The sequence below is a fragment of the Trachurus trachurus genome (genome assembly GCF_905171665.1).
Source record: "Trachurus trachurus genome assembly, chromosome: 9".
In the NCBI taxonomy this organism is placed as follows: Eukaryota; Metazoa; Chordata; class Actinopteri; order Carangiformes; family Carangidae; genus Trachurus; species Trachurus trachurus.
The window spans coordinates 33,236,693-33,259,812 of record NC_139895.1 but is presented as its reverse complement, the minus strand read 5'-3'; the positions used below and the strand labels follow the sequence as shown (position 1 = coordinate 33,259,812).

The 23,120-nt window shown below is 42.0% G+C and overlaps 1 protein-coding gene across 1 annotated transcript in view; it reads right to left on the bottom strand.

Moving 5' to 3' along the window:
• Nucleotides 1-23,120, bottom strand: part of unc5db (unc-5 netrin receptor Db) — a gene marked incomplete at its 3' end in the record, with an annotated part of 317,959 nt that overhangs the window by 69,775 nt on the left and 225,064 nt on the right. The window contains exons 7-9 of the mRNA XM_083979098.1: nt 11,632-11,796; nt 8,504-8,536; nt 4,930-5,115 (exon numbers count right to left, since the gene is read on the bottom strand). Coding sequence (XP_083835224.1) covers nt 4,930-5,115; nt 8,504-8,536; nt 11,632-11,796 — 384 coding nt within the window. The remainder of the gene's footprint in view (nt 1-4,929; nt 5,116-8,503; nt 8,537-11,631; nt 11,797-23,120) is intronic.

The following is a 23,120-nucleotide window of genomic DNA, read 5'->3' as shown; positions in this document are numbered from 1 at the left end:
AGAACTAATTATTATGTTACAGAGGGTTCATCTATTGACAGGGTTCCCACTCTTTTCTTGAAATCATTTTCCGGGACTTTTCCAGGACATTTTCAGTGACAAATCCTGCATTCATGCCTTGGAGAAGTGCTCTTGTACTCTATTCTGTGCTTTTTTCCCCCTATATTCATTCTTCTCTCACCCCCATAAATCTGATTTAAAGGGATACTTCACCCAAAATCAATACTTGACCAATTTTCTACTCACCGCCAAGGAAGGGTTTGGGGAACTTTCAGAGTTATCAAAACACTTTTGGAGTTCCAGGGGGGGTCCTTTTCATATAATGGCGGCAGATAGAGCTCGTTCGTCGTTGGAAACCATTGGATGTATGATGTGAACACGGACACACAGCAAATCTCGTGTAGAGACCTACTGCTACAACAAGACTAAAAACAGAGATCAAATTATTTTTTTTACAAACAAATTTTTCATGTGGTGGCTTCAGAACACTTGGGTCAGTACAGACGAGCAGTATGGAGGTATTTGGATGTTTTATAGTGTGTGCTTTGGACATTCCAAAAGTGAGCATTATCCACCGCCATCACAGTATATGAAAATCTGTTACCAGCCGGACCCCCCCTGAAACTCCGAAAGCATTTTGATAATTCTGAAAGTTCTCCAAACCCTTCCTTGGCATGACGGTGAGTAGAAAATTGGTGAATTGTCGATTTTGGGTGAAGTATCCCTTTAAATGTGTACAGTATATGGCTATAATTTATCTATGAAATAATCTCTTACATGCTTAGAAATTATTACACATTTATCATAGGACAACGCAAACATGCGGCCCAATACTGGTTACACTCATCAACCCAAAGTCTCTAGTTTTCTCACGAGGCACTTTTTTTTGGAAAATAAATCCTTGGTGTGGTCTGAAAAAGTCACATAGAAGCTAATGTCACAGTGTGATAAATCATTTTTCAAGACGACTGAAGCCTTTCCAGGACATTTGACTTTTTTTTTTCATTTTCCATGTGTTTTCCATGACTGGAAAATTGGACAACCATTTTCCAGGTTTTTCCAGGACAAGAGGGAACCCTGAGTGATCTATTACACTTCCTTCTTTTAAACTTGTAATCTTAGACTTATGTACTAAATGCACTGCACTAAATCACATGTTCAGTCCTCTAGTAGTTATTACTCAAGGTACAGACTCAGTCAGATGCAGATCTTCAATCTGTGTTCACAGACGGTGAGGCCAACACCAGGAGTGCAGTGTGTTGGGAACAGTGTTAGGAAAGCTGCAAATCAAAACCTCTTGTGAAAATTCAGTCAATGCGCCGGAAATACTGTTATTGTACAAACTGGGGCGCCAAAGGGGGAGGAATAAGGAGCATGATTCTAGGGGCCCATGACTGGCAGGGCCAGTGGAGCATAGGAGGTGGAGACAGCAGGTGGTCCACTTAAAAATGATGTCTCAAAAATCAGGAAGTCAAAAAAGAAAAGAAAGGAAAGAAAGAGGAGAGGAAGCAGGAGGGAGATGTTATGTCACCCAATTTCTCAAAAAGAAAGGTGGGTTTGTTAGTGGGTCACCATCCATGAATTAGTGGTGGAAAGTTCTGGAACATTAGCCACTGAAGTTTCATTCAAACCATAAAGAGATGGTTTTTGGCATATTATCAGTCTTGCAGAAAATAGTGAATTCCATTGTATTCCATTGTATTCAGAGTGTCCAGCGCTTCCCCAACCAAGCACCTGTCATCTTTCTTTTCACAAATATGGGACATTAGTCAAAAAGATCATTAAAGGTCCAGTGTGTAATATGGGGGGAAACTAGCTAACTTCAGATTCTAGTTTGCAGCGCTCACTCGCCCGCTCGCACTCACCCTTCCGTCGGCAAAGTGACGGTGGCCTCCGAGGACCAAAAAACTTGTTTACCACGACTGGGAGTATTTCAGGAGCATGGAGCGATGAGGTGAAGATCAAAACCATTTTACCACATGTCTGCTGTTTCCTCCTCCTTCTCCCTTCCCTGCGCCTTCTTCTTTGTTGGTTTATTTATGAATGCGAAACTCGCGGAATGCGCTCTCTGGCTGGCTGGATTTTCCGTTCCGGCTGCCGTACAAACATGGCGGCGCAAGATGGCGACACTCTCTAAAGCAAGACCCTTGCTAAAATAATTATTATAAGAATACAAAAACCAAGCAAATTTGATTTTACAGTGATTATACACTTAAACAAATATATTCATGAGTAGAATATTCAGATTTTGCCAGTAAACCTTGACAAATAGTACACACTGGACCTTTAAAATGTATAATTCAATGTAAAAGAGCAACAAAACTTTCACCGGCCACTCTCTGGAGGGGCCAGTAAGATTTATTTTTATGAGGCCCTAAATCCCTGGCTGGTCTGTCACTATCATCATACCATACAATAATAACATTAAAAAAAAAAATAATAATCCACTCCCTCAATTCAAATCTAACAGAATATTTCTGAATATTTTTGCAGGGGTTGAACCTGTGACTTAGCTGCTGTTTCACATGCACTCTCCTGTCGGTCATGACTGCACCAGCGTTATAAATGATACGAGTCGTGAGCAGATGTGATGCACAATAACATTTTGGAGGGGAAATGCTGCAAAGATAATGTCTCTCCATGAGAAATGAAAAGGTATATTTTTTCATCTCTGAACGGCCTCACGGTGACAGCGACCCCGGAGGCCACTCTGTGGACCCCCCCCCTCCTCTGCTCCCAGTCGGAGCCGCGGCCCGGTGGACATTATCCACCCACCCTCTCTGCGGCTGACATTCGATCACCGCTAAATTTTCTCCACTCCGGTCGGGTGGAGAATGATCTGATTATCGCTTGAGTGTGCATCTTTAAGAATGGCGCGGTGAAAATGGAATGGCAGTGGTGAGATGAGAGAAGTTAATGAAATGTACCTCAGGTTGAATACCTTGAGGGATAGGTTTGGAATTGGACCTCTGATTAAAAATCACTCAGAAGGAGAGGTAATGTAGAGAGACAGGGTCAGGTCCAAAGACTCATTCAGCACTCTGCCTTACAGCCTCTCCGGCAGCAGGGAGTCATCCGAAAGCATTTAAGAACTTCTTTAAAGTCTTTATGTTTTTTTTTTTTCTTTGTGGCGATTATCAGGCATGAAAAAGCCGCTGATTTGCAATTAAACACACACTTATAAAGACCCAGAGGAAGCCTTTAATTTCCTGCTATGTTTATGAAAAGCGACGGTAAAACGTTAACAGTGCAGTCACAGCAGAATTAGGCCGATGTAAAACGCCTCAACAACTCCGAAACAACAAACTGGGGCCGGGTTAAAGGGATAGTTCATCTTTTTTTTAAAGTAGAAAGATGAGCAGTAGAAAGGTCTCTGCTCTCCTCGCCTCTTCCACACACCGCTGATCCAAACAGCTGATAGGCGGAGTGATACAGCGTGTGTGGAGGAGTATTGAGGAATACTGAATGAGTTAGTTCCAGATTAACAAACTTTATTTCCGACCAGCTGATGCATTGTAAATGTTTACTTTAGATCGTACTCTTGAACTGGTGTATTATTTTTGAGAAGGGACTTCTTGTAGGCGGCGAAAATACGCTGATTAATTCTGCCCTACAAAGGCAAAGTGCAGTATCTGTAAAAATGCCAAACTGAGAAAAATAGCTTTTTGTGTTTTTCATTGTCAGGTTTAAGCATCAAATTATGAATAACTACCAAGTCTATAATTGATTAGATAAAGGTGGACTGAATTAAATGTATTTTGTAGTTTGTCTTTCTGACCAATTTTGACCGTTTTATGGCTGCACTTTTGCCTTGGTTTTGGTGCAGATACTGCACTTTGGCTTGGTATTAGCTACAGATACGGCACTTTGCCTTGGCATTTGTAGCTCATACAACCCCACTTCAAAAAAGCTGAACTATCCCTTTAACCCGGCCGCAGTTTGCTGTTTCGGAGCTGTCGAGGCGTTTTACATCCGCCTAATTCTGCTGTGACTGCATTGTCGCATTTGTAGCTTATACAACCCCATTTAAAAAAAAAAAAAGCTGAACTATCCCTTTAAGAAGAGAAAGGAGGGAGGAAGTGTTCTTCATTTCACGGGGAGCGGCGGCCGGCTTGATAGAGAGGAAAATGGAAAGGAGTGATGGTGGCCGGTGGAGGGCACAGCAGGCAGGCTGCAGGGAGACGTGGCCTATTTAAATAGGATTGATGACCCACTCCCTCCACCTCCGTCCAATCGCTGCCACGGGGGGTGGGTGGGTGGGGGGAGGGGAGCTCCGGTGACTCCCCGGGCCTTGGGGGGGCGCGGGGCTTCTCGTGGCATCGTCACCGGGGTGGGGATGGGGGGAGTTGGGGCAGCGAGGATGGATCACCTACGGCCGGCGATGGCTATCACTCGCGGTAACCCAGAAGTGTCAGTGACATTAATATGAATGCCTGTAGCGAGGCTGCGGCCACATCACCAACACAAGTTATTGCTGTGCACAACAGAAATTGAATTGATGTTCACTGTTCCGTACCCTTCGCATTTATCTATCGGCGGCTCAGGCCTGTGTAATCTGATGGGGGAGATTGGTTGGCCTGACAGTCAAATGTGTGGTCCGCTGGGGGGGAGAGGAGGGGAGGAAGGGGAGGGGAGGAAGGGGAGGGGGAGGGGAGTGGAGATTGATTATCTCCTTCTTCACAATAACAGAGGAGCAGGTCTGTCAAAATAGAAGGACAGATCCTTTCACTGATTATGGACGCATAAATCCAAGGTAAACAGGCGGGCTGTGTGGCACGCTGCCCACCCCCACCCCCCCAGATGTAAAACTAAATGCCATCAATCACCAGGGGGGTCGTGGGGGGGGCTAGTGATGACGCCGCGGCCCCTTGGCCTTGTGCGATGTGTCATCGCTGTGTGTGGACTTGGTGGCGCTCTCTTCTTTCTCACCTTGTCTGGTGGTCTTGAAGTTGAAGGACTGGAATCCCCCCGTGAGCGCGGAGGAGTCGATGACGTCCACCCCGTACTCGCTGTGGTTCTTCCTGTACAGCATGACGGCCACTACCAGGATCGCCACGGCGATGATGCCGGCTCCCAGGCCCGAGTATAGGGCGATGTCGTTGGAGCCGTCCATGCCTGGAACACACAAGGCACAGAGAGAAGGAGAGATACTGTGAAAACTAATAGAACCTATAACCTACAGTAATGTTATGTAGTAGTTGGAGCTAACATGGAAAAAATGAAGGTCAACTAGTGAAAAAAATAAAGGGGGGTGTGTCACTTTCAACCAACTAAAGGTCAGATGGTGAATAATTTTAAAACAACTTATCATTTAAGACAAATAAGTTGTTCTCTTTGTCAAACTCATTATCAGTGTTTAACATCATCAAGAGGGTTTTGGTTCCAGAATCTGGTAACCTTCCTCAGGTGAAGGCTCGTGAAAGTAAAAAAAAAAATGTTGAGCATCATTTATGAATTGAGTAAAAGAGAGAAAGAGAGAGATGAGATCAGTAGAGCGCCCGGAGCAAACATCGGAGGAGCTTTCTAAAACTTCTAAAACTTGTGACTGTGAAGCAGGAAGCTCCTGCTGAGTTTACAGTTGATCCTTGCCAGCAACAAAGATGTGTCTCTCCAGGGAGTGTTATCCCTCAAGCTTGTGTATTATTGCAGTGGTCAAAGTTCAACTCCTCAAATTGTGAATTGTGCTTTAGCCCAAGACGGCAACAAACATGATGCAGTGCAGTGGCTGCTGGTCTTTCAAAACACTTTTAGCCTTCATCATAAAATGCAGTGTTTCCCACACATTCATTTACGTCCACCACAAATAGATTTTCCTTTTTTTTTTTGTTTGGCAACACAATATCATTCTGTTCAGTCATCTCCACATAGCGTTGTTTCTAATTGACATTCACACACACAGAGAAGCCCCCCCCCCGGACGATCCGACCACCCAACCATATATATATACCCTGACCATATATATAGTATATATATATATATATATATATATATATATATATAGGAAATGCTATAATTGTGTTTCATTTACAATGTGATATATACAGTGGAATGGGCTGTATCACTATGTAAACACCAAGAAATGAGCTGCAGTTTGTCTCCCCACTTCACTCCAAAATCGGCATTAAACTGGAAAATGCCCCGGTGCCCGTTTATATTTCAAAATCGCTGTCAATCAAAAAGGGATTCAGTCTTTAGACAGATCCTCCAATCACAATCACAGCATTTATCCAATGGCCATCCACTTTCACTGCAGTGAAAACAACAATTCTCTGCCGCTCCATTGAAGTCCCTGGACGCTGAGCTTCAACTTAAAGGGGAACTATGCAAGTCTGGTCGCTTTTCCGCTGTTTTGCTAACCCTCCACCTGGCCATGTGCATTGGTTTTTAAAAAGTCGGCGAAAACGTTATGGACGTGTACATTTGTGTAGCCTTAACTGTCATAAACGGGATACAGAGCGTGTACTGTATGTGTGGCGGTATGCAGAGATGAGAGCTGGGACACCGGGGCGGCGGCCAGGTACTACACTGATGTTGCAAGGTTGGTTTTCAGCCGTGAGACGCCAGGTGAAGACAGAGAGCCTCCGTTGTCACTGTAACAAGTCACATACCATGTAGTTATCTATCACAATTACGCCAGAGCTTTTTAATTAAGGTAAAAATGTAGCATATAGCCACGGGAGAAAACCTGCTTAGTTCCTCTTTAATGGACTAAGACACTATTAGAAGAAAATGGCGTCAGTCGACCTGCGATAAGCAGCATATTCTGAATGAACTCGTCTTAGAGTTGGACGCGTTCTAACACATTATTAGCAAATGAAATGTCAACAAAACACTTCATATCTCACCATTTATTTTTCGACATTTTAGAGGAAGCAGAGCTCAACTTGCAGTCTTAGAGCGATCACCACTGGGTGCAAGCCCAGCACTGAAATTACTGGTTTGAGAACGCAGTGGTGCTATTGTCATGTTCCCTCTGAAAGCCCCATTAACACTGTGAGGAGGAGGAGGGGGGAGAAAAAGAACTGGAGAGCCTGGCATGACTCATGTTGTATTGAATTAGTGCTGTGGAAACACATGTTTCACTGAATTCATCAAGGCCACAGGGAAAAACTGAGAAAGTTCAGTTTGTGGTCACATTTAAAAAACTATGTCACGTCTCTAATAAAAGCTTAATTCGAGGGCTGTTGCTACCTGCCACTGAGGTAAACACAGTGAAGGCCTCGGCCACCGTTTGACAGCGCGCACGGATGTGACAGTGTGTGTACAGAGACAGTGTGACAGTATGGAAATACGTTCCTCTGAGATCTCTCTATAGCAACTGGGTCAATTCCTTTTCACTGTGACCCTGGCAGCTTTGACAAAAAAAACTAAACAAAAAGAGAAAAAGGGATTTCTAAATGCTGCACATAAAACAGTGGAGTGTTTGTTGTATTAGTAAAGAGCTCGACACAGTGAGGAGGAGATGGAGAAAAAAAAGAAAGTCAGTGCAAACAGTGCTGTTATTATGGAGACGTTCAAGGGCAAACACATGCAAGAGTTACAACGTCTTACAGCGGCTCCAGTGTGGAAATGAAACAAGAAGGATGGAAAGTGGTAAGATGGAGCGGACCATCTGTCTTATCTCTCTATGCTACATTATGCACCGCAGATAGGAATAAATGAGCATGTCCAGCCGTTACTCTAAACTATTACATATCACACTCAAGCTGCTAACATGGAGGGTGATTAGCCCTAACTGCCTTTAGACCCACCGGTCTATATCCAATAGCTATGATGGATATCTCCCAGCGAAGGCAATTAGGAGCCCATGTGGTGGAGGCCGCCGGTCGCCGGTCGGCTTGCGAGGACCAATCCGACGAGGCAAAATTCATTTTTACAGCGTTTTTCCCGCAGAGACGACCGCCAGACAGACATCGGTTTAATGCACTCCCTGTTCAATCATGCAAGGTTTTCTTTAAAGAACACAGCAGGCACCCCGATTCACTTTTTTTTTTTATGTGAAAGCTCCGGAGCTAGTAGCAACCTGACAGTCACTTAGCAGGGCTAACTCCGGCGAGTGATTGAAAGCCGCCACAGGAAACGTGGAGGACAGCGCCCGTAAATTGGTCAAATTAGCTCGTTTTGCAATGATTACCACCCATTAATCCTTCACAACATAGCACATGTTCACTTGTCACAACCAATATATCTCCTGGCTTCAAAGTAGATGCACAGCTGTGATGTCACGGCTGTCATTTAAAGGCCACTCGATAATGACATGAATGCAAATGAGCACTTTTGCTGGGTTAAATCAGGAGCTGATCAGATCAAGGTGAGCTAATTGTGGGTAATTTGTGTTGTTTCTGTTCCCGGAGTCTGTAGTGAGAGAATGCAGACGACTGTTCACTTTTAACTTAACACTAACATGTCATCTCTGTTGCCGACTGAATTCAGGGCATTACACATTAGTGGCAGGTGGGGACCGGGAGTTGAGGATGAAAGAAATTCACAGAGGAAGACTCACTTTGAGGTTTAACGTCATGTAGCAGCTTTCGATCTGCAAAGACAGAGAGATAGAATGAGACAAAGAGGAGAGAAAGTGGTGATTAAAGTCCGAGCCGATGTGAAGTGACTAACAAGTGTGGTCTCAAATAAAAAAAAAAATAAAATAAAAAAAACCCTGAGCAGAGCGTAGCGAGCTCCTCCGCTGACTGCGCTCATCAACCATGTACAGTATCTGATAACGGCCGGGGCAGCCGTCGTTACTGATTACTGTCTCCAGATCAGCATAGATAAAGGTGGGAAGGGAGTGGGCTGATCATATGAACACTATAGTCCAAAAAAAAAAGAAAAAACAAGTCTCATTTATTCCAGAGGCATGAGCTCACACATTTTTTTTTCTTTTTGAATATTTAGAATTTCTCCACATGAACTGTATATCATGGAGACCCACATTATGATCACAGGCACATTCTAGTAGAGATGAGGAAAAGCGAATGAAACTCCAGGTATTAACTGATGGTCTGTAAAATAAAAAGCAGGTGCACCACTGTCAGGGCACATAAAGAAAAAAGGATCAGCGTTGTATTATAATGTGAAACACTGTTTTAACAAGATGGTCTCACATTATAACAACATGAATTTCATGTTATAACATGATACTTCCCTATAATTATCACACAAAGAGACTCAAGTTACAACTCGTAATGTTATAATATGAACCAGTTATGGCTCATTTATACCATTAGATGACTGACTACCATCAGACATTACACTACATATTCAGAGTGAACATTTTCACTGTGGTAAAACCTCACTGCTAACCCTCCTCCCAGCCATGTGCAGTTGTTTTCAGCGAAGCCGGCGAGAAGGCAATCCACGGCTACCGAGGTCAACCAAGGGGGGTAACGTTAAGAGATTACAGATTATAGGGCGTGTTTGTGTCGTAGTGCCTTAAAGCAGTCCATGTTTCTCACCAGATGAGATCTAGGACACTGGGTTGGCGCTGATCTTGCAAGGTTGTTTTTTGGCCAAGAGATGCTAGGTGGAAGGCAGAGAGCCTCCATTCTATACCTGTAACAAGTCATTCAACCATCACAATTACTCCGAAGCTGTTTAATTAAGGTAAAAAATTATTGCATAGTTCCCCTTTAAGATGCCTATTTCCTACTGTAGAGAGGGAGACAACCAGCTATAACCTAGATTTCATCACAATGAGCCGTCCTTATGGTGAAATAACACTGGTCTATGTGCAACCAGCTGTTAGTCAAGTGTGCAGGGACCGGGCACAAAGTGCAAACTGGATACAGATACTATAAAGAATTCAACCACTTGCTTCAAACAACAAACTCTCACAAAAGTCACTTCAATTGTCTCCTGCTTGTTATATTGAAACACTGTAAATTCTCAAATAAAAGCTTTTATTTGCTTCAACTGCTGAACTGAAGTGGCTTGTTGAGACAATTGTCTATATGGGAAAGGCTTTTAGTTCATTTCGCACAAATCTTTTGCTCAGCAAAGATGGGAAAATCGAATGTTACTTCTGAAGTGAAGTTAACAACACTAGCCTTTGGTGCCACTTCAACGACCGACCCAAGGAAACACATTTATTGAAGTTTAATCGGTGCCGATTAGAGTTCTCAGTGGCCGGCCTGACCAACCCGACTGGACGCGCTGGTCAATAAATAAGTACAAATGACTCTCGTTGGGCCTCGGGCTTCCTTATTTTAAGCCTGGTTTGAGTAATTCTAAATGAATGGAATGCTATTTGGACTTCAGTGAAGGTCGGGAGTCTTCAGAAAGGACCGGTTTGCTTCTTTACTCTGAACTGAATGAATGAATTGTGGAGAATCTAAGCAGTTTAGCGATGTGTAGCGAGTTCATGTTGACAAAAGTTATAACAGATGCTACAACACCGAGGGGAAAGGAGTGATTCAAGCAGCGCCGTCTAACTATTGTATGTTTGAATGAAGCAGCTTCAAAACTGCTCAAACAGGCGATCTACAGTAGTGGCTTTGAGAGGTTTTGTACATTTACAAGAACTTGCACAGAAAATAGACCTTTTATTTGCTCAGACCTGTAGCCAGACCCGGGCCAGTACAAGGGAGACAAGTCTGTATTAGACTCTGTGTCTATTTGAGACTTTACAGTTATTCATTTGGAAAAATGTAATTCTAGGGATTTTGGTATAACTATAAAGCTTCATTCCTGGTTGTGCCACCAGACTTAATTTAGAATAATGTGCTTTTACATAATTCTATGTCATTTTAACTAGAATAATAGCCCACAAGTAGTTTCCTCTTGTAACCTGATTAGTTTGAATGTCATAAAAATATGAAAATGTGTTGTAGGGTAATAAATGTTATAACGTCATACTGATCCCTTCTTCTTAATAAATAAAGACTTTTTCACAAAACTTAAAAAAAAATATTCATGGATGTATGTTGTTGCATTAGAAAATTCAATAAAAATTAAAAAAAAAAAAATGTATGTAGGCCTATATGTGTGCTGAACTTGTATACAGGCTAATATGAGGGTAAATGTTAACAAATAATTATATAATAAAAAACGAAATCAATCATCATGAGGAATTCAAGTGTCTGTATTTGGGGGAGAAAAAATGTAAAAAAAAAAAAAAAAAAAAAAAGGATTGAAAAATGCACTTCTTGTGATTTGAGAACAGTTCCAATCACAACAGTGATATGACAGATCATGACTCAGGCCTGTGCTGCTGCCATTCGTTCATTCTTGTGTCACAACAGAAAGTGAAGCATTCAGATTCTGAAGTCATTGCATGTGCATGACCCAAACAGTGCAATGACATTTCATTCCAAAACCTCAAGCATCATTCAGTCGCGAGCGTCTGCACCTCTCACCCTGGGACACATTCAGTACGACGCACTATATGTCAAGTGAGCAGCAGGAGGAGGAGGAGGAGGAGGAGGAAGAGGAGTGCTGACATTCTCATGCACCGGGCATCTGTGTCAATCCACAGTGTGATTCCTCCCCAACACACACCTCCTGTCCAGACATGCTTGTGGTAGCTTACCCTGAGTGTATACACAGTGTGATGATGAGAATGATAGGGAAAATGATGAGAATGATGATGATGATGCTGATGCTGATGCTGCCCAGCAGGGAGAGAGGCCTTACTCTGGGTGCACAGTCCATCTGTGCAGTTCTCTGTGGCCTCGCTGTCCCCTTCGCACATCTTCCCTCGGTGTCTCGGTGCAGGGGAGTTGCATTCACGATTCCGCTGCCTGTCGCACTGGCTGCTGCACACGGTCCACTCGCTCCACTCGTCCCAGCCGCCGTTGACTGCAACACAAGGATACACACACACACACACACATGGATTAAGAGAAAGTCCACATTTTAAGATCCATGCTATTAGCTGGTTTGTTTTTCTCCATGCTAATACTGGAGGCAGGGGAAACACTAGAGTTGAATATCGTCTTTTTAACAATTTTATTTCTGGTTTCGAACCTGATTTTATTTTATTTTATTTAGGGACAATGTGCACTAAAATAAAGAAAAGATGAGTGCATCAGATTTAGCACAGAGCTTATTTCCATTTGTAGTCTATAAAATACACAGAATGCATTTTATATATATATATATATATATATATATATATATATATATATATATATATATATATATATATATATATATATATATATATATATATATATATATATATATATAGACATACATACCATAAGAACTTACAGTAACACTTTAATAATAAGTAACTATTAAACATTAGTTAAGCATTAATAAATACTGAATTCTTCATTTATAACACGTATTCATGCATTATGAATGAAGAATCCAGTTAGTGTGTAGTTTATAAATACAGTTAGTGCTTATCAGTGATGAGTAAAACATTTTTAACTGTGTTTGTAAACTACATACTAATGAGTATCCATGTGTAATAAATGAAAAATTCAGTATTTAATGCTTAATAGTGTGTACTTATTAAAAGGTGTTACCGAACTTACTATTATTTGTGCAAATAGCATCAACATTGCACTGAAGAACAGTATAGTATTGAATTGTGTATGAAAGTTAAAATATGATTTTTTTTTTTTTATACAAAGTGCCAGTGTAGAATGCAGTGCTACCTCAACTTCAACAAAACATCAATTGACACAAAAAAAAAAAAGAACAACAACAAAAAAAGCACAAACAGAATACAAAATAGGACAGGACTAGAATCATACACAAATGGACAAGAATGTTTTTTAAGTCAATGGGGAGCCTCTTCTATTCTTTAATGGCCTTAAAAGAAAAGGCGGACTGAGCAAGAGCAGAATGTCTCTGGGGAACCTTGCATAACCTCTAGATGAAGATCTTTTCGAGTCTGTTGCTGCGTTCAAAACATCTCGGAGGTCGGTATTCCCAACTTGGAAATTTTTGACTTCAGACATCATTGCATTCACACTGCAGAAACTCGAAAGAGAAAAAAACATGGATAGCCGAAGGAAGTTTGGCATATTGTGGCTCATCGCTGAAAACTAAAAATATATGCAGCAGTAAATTATGTTTGTTTTGGAGGCAAATGAAGAGGAGAGGAGATGCCGCATGTGAGTGCACATACTGTATAACGTTATATCCTTGATAACAGTTAAACGTTATTTCCATTTCATACGAGGACCACAATTTCACACAATACAACAGTCACAGCTTAATATAAACGTATTTCATATATTGCAATAATACACAAAAAGTATGCATTAAAACCTCAACAAATAACTTCAAATGTTTAAATTCTAACCATTTAAGAAGAGCGGCACCAAGTTTTGATGTTGTTGTGACGTCAAAGTCGGAAAGTTGGAGCTCTGAAATGATACCAGAGTTTCCGACCTCTAATTTCCGAGTTTGACACCGTTAAATTCATTTTTTTTACAACTCGGAGCTCGTTTTTTTTTTACAACTTCCGAGTTGTTTTGAACGCAGCATGTGTATTCAGCTTATAGCCTAACAGACTCACATGTAGATTTTCAATGCAGAAGGGACAGTGAAGACAGAGGACAGGTACAGTCATCCATCACACTCACACACCGTCTCCGCTTTCAGTCAGGTTCTATATTTACACACTTTCAGCATTCAAGAATTTCCTTAGTGGACACACACACACATACACACATATTCAGTATGAGATACAATACACAGGGTGACGTGTTGTTGATGTGCTGGTACAGCTTTTGAGAGACATTTTCTCCCCATTAACCCCCAGGCCTGTTTCTATAATGTGTTTTGATGCAAGGCTATGAAACCAAGACAGCTTGGTGCATGCTAATAGCTGGGATTCTTCCACCGTGCTCCGTCATCTGATCAAGGAAGAGCTCATCATGCTTAGCTTAACAAATATTGGGAGACCATATGGCGCCTGAAGATTTTTTGGCAGCGGTAAAATACAGCGTTGTGGGCGGCGGAGGAGGTAATTTTCCTTTGTGATGTTCCACAGGCGCTACCTACAGTACGCTCTGCATTTTTCTTTTTTTGTGGTTTCTTCTCAGCTACTTGAAATGCAAACGATGTGTTTATGTTGTGGAGAGAGAATGCTGAGTGCTTCTGAAGTTTGATCGCAGGCGCTGGCGAGTGGATGCATATTACTTCCCCTATGACTTGTTGCTCTGATTCTGTTGAACGAGCTCATCTGCCTTACCGCTTCACAATAGATAGAGTCTGGCAAACTGTAATGATGGTGAAAACTCTGCATCACTTTCAATACACTCTGGACACTTTTCATAACACCAGCTTCATGATGATGTTGTTTTTTTTGTTTTTTTTGCCCGTCACTTCCTTCTCCATGTCTACTTTTTTTTAAATTGGCCAGTCACCAGATCCTCATTAATTTGTTTTGGTGGCATCCTGGCAGCCAAGGCAGACATTAAGTTTTTGTCTTAAAGGGATAGTTCACCCAAAATTGAAATCATTATCTACTCACCCTCATGTCGACTAAGGGCTGGGAGAAGTTTCAGAGTCCTCCGTGGCTTCTCTGAGTTACAGGGGGTCTCGGCATAGCAGTGCATGTCCATATAACGGTTGCAAATGGATACCAACTGTCTTCGTAACAAAAAGTCACACCAAAAAACACCCAAATACCTCCATGCTGCTCGTATGTAATGTCCGTCTTGTATTGAAGCCCCGAAATGCGAAATTGTCCCGAAAAATATTTCAAGCTTGTTTTGTAGCGGTAGCTTTTCAAAGCTCCTCTTCCCGGTTCGTCCAATTTGGACGAACCGGGAAGAGGAGCTTCAGTTTTCGCATTTCGCATTTCAGGGCTTCAATACAAGACGGACATTACATACGAGCACTATGGAGGTATTTGGATGTTTTTTGGTGTGTCTTTTTGTTACGAAGACAGTTGGTATCCATTTCCATGGACATGCACTGCTACGCCGAGACCCCCTGTAACTCAGAGAAGCCACGGAGGACTCTTTGTTCTCCCAGCCCTTAGTCCACATGAGGGTGAGTAGATAATGAGTGAAATTTCAATTTTGGGTGAACTATCCCTTTAACTTCTACCAGTTTATTTCTTCTGAGAATTTTAAAACTCCAAAAACAACCTTATCTGTGGATGAACTACAGGCCTTTCTGTTATATAAAGTGTCAACAGTTAGTCAATAAGCATTTATATTCAACATTTCCAAACAGACTGATAGTGATGCTGTAGGACTGAATGGCTGTCAGATACCTGACTCAGACCTTGCAGTGACAGGTCTGTCCTCAGAGCCCACTGAGAAAACATAATTGACTGTTTTATCTTTACGATCTCAAGGGCCAAACTGGGTCAGGAGGAGGAGTGAAGAGGCTTTTTTCTGGGACATTTTGTCGGGATGCTGCACATGAAAGTCATCTTGTATAAATTCTTCACTTATCTATATCTGTGTGCATTTCTAAGTGCAGGGGAACGAGTGATTGGGTAGGCTAATTCCTGTAGTTTCCTCTCTTTTCATTTGGTGTTCCCTACCTCTCCCGACCTTTGTTTTTTTGTATTTTATTGTACAGCTCTCTGGTTGTTCAAGAGTTTTGCTATTCTATGTCTCCTATATTATCTTTTTAAAAAGACCAAACCACAAAAGGTTAAATAGAGGTCATACATTTCAACATGTAAGTAAGGCCAGATTATTCCCTAAAACTTTGTAGAAGAGAAAATGTCAGAAACCTCACTGTCCTATTAACAATACAGTAAGCTAATGTATTTTTGCAGTGTACAGGGTGACACAGTTATTTCAGGGTCACAGCAAGACTCCTGTACTTCAGTTCATTCAAACAGAATTATTTTGTGACCCAAAAGAGAGAGAAAGATACATAGGATGGAGACCAGAGGGAAACAACATGCACGGCTCCTTGCGAGGAAAAGTGCGTTTACATTTGACTGTTGTTTATCTGTGAGGAGCTACAGTGGCATGCAAAAGTGTCAACATTTCTGTTAATGTGAACAGTTCAGCAAGTGGAAGATGAAGTGATCTCCAAAAGGCAGAAAGTTAAACATGAAACACTCTTTTGCAATATTTTAAGCAATATCAGTGTATTATTTTTGTTTTCTACAATTTTAGAGTGAAAAGGGGAAACAAAGCAGCAGCCTGCAAAAGAATGGGAAACCAAGGAGACTTGAGGTCTTTTTTTTTTTTTTTACCAAGCTATCAGACAAGATATTTACTATTTACAAGCTGTGATAGTTTCCAAAGGGGGGGCTACTAGGTACTAACTATGCAAGGTCAAACCTTTACTGTGGGTCTTTTTCCATTTCTGTCATTCTGAAAATGTAAAAGATGAAAAAAAACAGACACTGTTTGAAATGTAAAGGGAATGTGTCATCTGTAACTTTGTGCCTTTTGGAGATAATTTCTGCCCTATAAGGCAAAGTGCAGTATCTGCATTTTTTCTTTTTTTTTCTTTTCTGACCAATCAAAAGTGTGGCATATTCTCTTCAATCTGGTAGAATTTGATATTGGTACTGCTAAAATGTCCAGAGTTATTGGGCTTCTTATTTTGCTGTCCATCCAAAAAAGCACCGTGAAACCAAGGCAAAGTGCAAGTGTAGTATCTGCAAAGAGTACTGTACAGTATGTACTCTGTACACTGTACTGCCATAAAACGGTCAAAATTGGTCAGAAAGACAAACTACAAAATACATTTAATTCAGTCCACCTTTATCTAATCAATTATAGTTATTGATAATTTGATGCTTAAACCTGACAATGAAAAACAAAAAAAGCTGTTTTTCTCAGTTTGGCATTTTTACAGATAGCCTACTGCACTTTGCCTTTGTAGGGCAGATTTCATCTTCCACTTGCCTAACAGAAATTTTGACCATGGGGTTCCCAAACTTTTGCATGCCACTGTACATGGTGAAAAGAGAAGTGTCATAAAGTCAGCATGTGGATGTGTATATTTTATTTATACATAGGTAGTTCTTTTTTTAATATAAAATTCATATTTTCCAATTTAAAGTGTAATCTCCCATAATCCTGTTCATGTTTCTGTCCCTCCAACCACCACAGACGAGGGGAGAAACGAGGCAGACTGACTGATACCTAATTAGATGCAGATGTCATTGTCAGTGCTGACTGATCACAGCACTTCACTGTCTACAGCCGTCTATGAATATTCTCTCCTCTCTTTGCTGTGTCTTGCTAAGTGGCGATCTGCCTTGTCCTGGTGTGACCTCTGACCTCCTCCATCCTCTGTGCTCTATTTCCACTCAGACCATCATTAAGCCGATGCCCGGGCTGACCTGTCAGAACCGGACGGGCTCGTACGTCAGTCAGCGGTACCAGACAGCCGGGGCTGACGCGGCCTACGCTTCGCTCTGCATCTCCTTCCTCCCACAAGTACAACGGCTCAACCTTGATAACCTGGCAACACGCCCTCCTCTATCTGTGAGACTATACCAGGGGCCTCATTTATCATTGTGGATACACGCTTTTTTACACGCTCTTTCCCCCGTTTTGTGCGTAGCCTACGCACTTTTCTCCGCCTAATTTGGGATCTATCAAACCAAAACCTGTCGGGAGAAAGTGCCGAAATTTACGACCAGTCTGACCATGGCGTACCGGCATTTACACGCTTTTTGAAGAACAGGAGGAATTGGTGACGCCGCTGCAGAGTCAGAGAACTGCAGTATGCGAGGGAGAGAGGAGCGCGGACACTGTTTGAAGTAGCAAGTGGTGGTGATGATGATCAAAGTCGTCCAGTGAACGGCAGTTGGGGGTTAGTGGAAAGGGGTGCAAAGTAGCTACTGGCAGTGGAAACCCTGCTTTAAATTATTATGACATAATCTAAAATAAGGGGCAGGAGGATAAATATGATTCTTCTTCTTTCTGTTCTGTTTCATTTAGATTTGGGATTTTTTTGTTTTTATTGTAGCCTTTCAATGCAAGATGATGTTTCTGACTGATATTGCCGTGTTACCGTGTATCTCGCTTTCAGAGAAATTCCGCTTCTTTCTCCGCTCTCCGTCCATCTATTGTCTTCACCGTCTTCCACTGACGTCATTCCACACGTTTCCAGAGTGCACATGGCTACTTACTGATTTGCATTGACCATATATGGTTGTGTGGGGTCGTTTAGGGGGCTGGGTATGAGGCGTGTTCTCATCCACGCTTTTCTCAGGTCCGGTGTGATTTCTCAAGGGAAATACCGTGCAGCCGTGTGTACGCGGAGTTTGATAGATCTGAAAAGAGTGTATATTTTTTGGTCGTACGCACATTTTGCCTTTCCGTTGTACTGAAAATTTAAGAGGACTTTTACACCCTCTTTGATAAATGAGGCCCCAGGCTGTTGTGATGCTACAGGTCTGTCTTTTTATCCCTGCTCAGGTAATGGAATTTCTTATTCCTCTTCTTTTTTTGCACTTCATTATTATTTTTTCCATGTCCACGCTGCTAAAATAACCCCCCCCCGGCTCCCTCCCATGTTTAAAGCTACATTAAAAAGGTTGACAGCTTTAACTGGCAGCGAGAGGAAGCCGGTTGAAAACTTCAATATCCACACATCAATCAGTGTCTGGAAATGTGATGTCTGAAATGTTTTGTTTCAGACGTCCAGTCAGAAAATGACTTTTGAAAGCCAGACACCTTGAAAAGCCAAAGCTGAGTCACCGCTATTGATCGTTGTCCCGGTCAGAAGTTTTTCCTGCACAGAAATCCAGGTTGACAGTGTCACTTTCTGTGCCACAGATACATGGCACTGGGAGGTTGAACTATATTTTGTAGGAGAGTCGTCGATGGAGCCCATTCTATATAGTCCTGACCACCGCCGGGGTTGGAATCTGACCTTTTTCTACATTCATGCCTAATATCAAATATAATAATAGTATAAAAATAATAATAGTATATCAAATAAACTGAATTAAATTAAATATCCCTAAGCCTGGCTCCGCCCACCTACAGGAAGTACTACCGTCAATTTTTATTTCTCTTCAGTTCTCCGCCTGGGGTTGAAATTATTTCTTGGCTTTTTTCCTGCAGAGAATCTACTGGCCAATCAGCGAACAGAGGGAGTGGCTGAGGACAATGATGTTGAGGTTATACACTAAGCAGTGATGGGAATAACAGTGTGTAAAATAACCACGCTACTTTTTTCAGTAACGGGTAGTAAAAAAAGTTACTGTGTCCCCTGTTACAACGTCGTTATGACAATAAAATGCACTGTTAAGCCGTTACTTGACTCAAGAAGTCCCATCAGAAAATAATACACCTGTTTAAAGGGACAACGAGGAGTTTTGGAAGTGTCTTCATACTACATTTACCATGAGCCTCTGCGCGCACGGTGGAATTCTTGGACCGGCGCAAGACAGACGTCTTGCCAAGAATGTTTTCATTCATCAACAATGAAGGCCAGACGTTCGAAGACGATCAGATACCGTCGTAGTTCCGACAGTAAACTGCGATTCGGTGGCGTTATTCCCATGACCTGCTGGGCATCCTGGAGACCGAAAGTAAGGAAACGCTGGTTGGCTCGCCCAGCATTTCCACCATTAAAGCAGAAGTAAGCGATATTTTTGTGTTAATATAAGTCTTAAATAGTTATATCTTCCGACAGCAATCACTTACATAGAGTGTTTGGACCGAAACACGGGTCTGTCAGTCCCTCTGCTCTGCTCTGAGCCGAGGAGAAAACTTTTCTCGTATCCTACAAGTTTTTTCCAATGAGGAGAGAGAACGGCATGCAGGGCTGTGTGTGCAGCCAAGGGATGCGCCTGAATGTGGTGACGTAGGGACGAGGGCGGGGGATGCTAACTCCATCGGCTGACAAGACGTTATGGTGCGTTCAAGGCAACCCGTAACTCGTGTTTTTCCGACCTGTGAAGTCGTACCAGTTCGATCTGGTACGAGTTCACGGGTCGGAAGTTACGAGTGGCCGTTATAGTGACTTTCACAGGTAAAACAGGTTGGAAAAACACGAGTGGGTTGCCTGGAACGCTACAAAGTCGTAAGTTGTGACTTGAAGCTGTAATTTACGGTTTCAAAAGCCTGCCTGGAACGCAGCATAAGCCAAAACGACCAGATCGCTTACTTCTGCTTTAATTAAAATAACAAAATAACGATAGAGACAAAACAATATATTTATCGAAAATGGAGCCATTAACAAGTGTGGGTAGCGTAGATTCATCCACATTAATGTGATACTTTTTTATAAGCAAATACAAACTCCTCGTTGTCCCTTTAAGTGTAGTTTTTGTTGTGTACTTTCTTTTTTCAGTTCAACTGGTTGGAAAAAGCCGTTTATCTGGAACTTACCGACACACTCAGTATTCCTCTACCCAGGCAGGCCTTGCGCTGTATCACTCCGTCTATCAGTTGTTTAGATCAGCAGGATGTGGAAGTGGCGGAGTGATACAGCCTGCCTGTGTGGAGGAATACTGGGTGAGTTGGTTAGTCCAGTAGTAAACAGGGGGAGGGAAGTCCAAATGGGCTAATTTGAGATATTTGAGCATTTTTATAAAAAAGCAACAGAACTTTCCTTGTAATTAATCACTTTTATCATGTTGTAACTCAGTTACATTTTGAGGAACGTAACTATAACTAATTACTTTGTCAAAGTTACGTGCCCAATACTGGCGCTAAGTTGGAGGTTCAGTAATGATGGCGGAGATGGATGTCCTGCTGTGGCAACTCTGCTGTCATTGACAGACATCTAATCTAGCACACACTTTTGCTTTACTGCTCATTGCAACGATGGGATGTCGTTCATTGCATTCCGGTGCATGACATACATCATGAAGAAACGGTAGCGATTGGGTAAAGGCTTCAACAGAGTATCCACCTAACAGTAAAGTAAATGTTTCTCAATGGAGAGTGGTCAGTCTCTTTGCATAAATGAAGTAAAGTGAAAGAGACTGGTCAGGACCAGGCTAGATTCCCTTGTCCCTGTTGTAATCAAGCCAAAAACAAATGACTTATGATGTATATGCTTGGGTTTATATGTTACATACAGTATTTTCAATTATGGAAATACAAACATGATGATAAAAAGCTTTTGATCTCCATGTCGGTACATCACTGTCTTTTTCTTTCCTGCCACTGTTACTTTGCTACATTTTTAGCACCTTATTACCACTGACTGTAGGTCAGTGGAATAAAATAGCTGGCAGCAAGGTGCATTACGTGGCTATACATTAACTCAGGACATGAAAGTCACATCATTAAAGTCAGCACCCCTGCTATTTTATTAGTGTGCTGCTAACGGCCACTGTTGATCCACAAGGCAGTGCGGACACAAAAAAATGTGAACTCTCCCTCGCAGCTGCTTACATGTGGATAAAGTTTGTGACGACAAAGGACACATCTAGAGGGAAAATAGCAGTAACGCTTAACAAAGATCTATGTGAGGGTGAATTTCTATTAAACTCACAAATCACAGGATTTATCTTTCAAAGAAAGAGCTGGGGCCAGATAGGAGAATACGGGAAGTGAGTTGCGTTTACTGTACAAATGCATCTCAATAAAGTACGAGATGCCATTTAAAGGCTCAGGAAAGCTTTGCAGGTGTTTGGAGTCCATTAGTTGATTAGAGTGTGACATCATATTTATGGTGAACTTTTTCACTTTATTCTAACTCTTTGATTTACTGAATTTGGGGTTTTCATTAAATGTAAGCTATAATCATTACAATATAAGGAAATACAGATATGAAATATGTCTGTGTGTATGAGTTTCACAATTTCACTATTTGAACTACTGAAATAAATCAACTTTTCCATGAAGTTCTAATTTATAGCTGCACCTGTATCTGTAAATGATTCATATAGATGTTGCATCAGCATCTCTCCACTTCTGTGCCACTTTCACATCTCTCTCATTCTTGCTCAGCTTCCTGCTGTCAGTAAACTGGACCACGCCTGTGCCCCGGCAGCCTGAAGCCTCTTAAAATGACCAATAGGGACATACAGGGGCGGACTGGCCATCTGGACGTTCTGGAGAATACCAGAACGGCCGGTACGGCAGGACGGCTGCCGCCGGCCGCTGCGCAGCCGTCACAGTTTTTTTTTCTCTTGCTTATCATCTACTGTTGTTCCATGTCCAGACCAATAGGTGGCAACAACACGCCTGCAGGCCCATAGATGCGCAAGCTCACTTGTCACTCAGCCGTTGTCAGTGCGGAGTGAGTGTAACGTGTAGCTCAACTGGTAAAGCACCTCGTCTTGTGATCAAAAATCTTGCTCCTGTGTGGGATCGAATCCCTCCATAACCGTCTGAGTTTGAATAATGCATTTTCTTTCCCCATCATTATGATCACTCTGTCAAAGTTAAAGCGTTAACACGCAATGCTTTTAACGCTTTTACCGCTTCGACTAGCAATTGTTTTTGTTTGTTTTTTCCCCCCAATCGCCTGTTCATTCAGCCTGGGGAGGGAGATGAGAGGGGGAGGGGGGGTGGCGCAGTCTTAGTTATAATGTTACAGAAAACCTGCATGTTTTTTCTCCTCATGTTCCTACACTAAAGAACCTGTTCTTCTTATCACCAAACGAGGCTGCTCTCCCTCTGTCAGCTGATTTTTAAATACCATGAATGGAAAGCATAAGAAACGTCCAGATCTGGATGTTCCTTATGCTTTACATTCATATTGCTGTTATTTCAAGCAATATATATATATATATATATATACACACATATATATATATATATATACACACATATATATATATACACATATATGTGTGTGTGTGTATAATGTGTGGCCTCTCTCTGTCAAAAATGCCAGGGCCTATTTTCTGTCCCAGTCCGCCACTGGGGACATAGTGGGCTCATTGGATGATCCCACTAACTCCTGAACCCCTGCTACTCCCAGCTCTTTGTGAAAAAGACGATAACAGAGGGAGAATGACGGTGTGTATCCAGGAAGTGTTGGGACTAACGGGTCTACATGGGCCCAACAACCACACAGAGGTGACAAGACACATAGACAAGCTCTACACCTTTTGACATATGTTCAGTTCACAACTTGAAAATACAGATAGGCATGAAGGCTTGAGTGCGTTCACACTAAAAATCACCCTAACAATTAAACAACGTGCAAAACAAGCTGCTAAATTTACCATTTATCTTCTACGAGTTCAACTTTTACAGGCACATCATCTCCTCTGTCTCCACCCCCCACCCCACCCCCATCCCCGTGTGGTT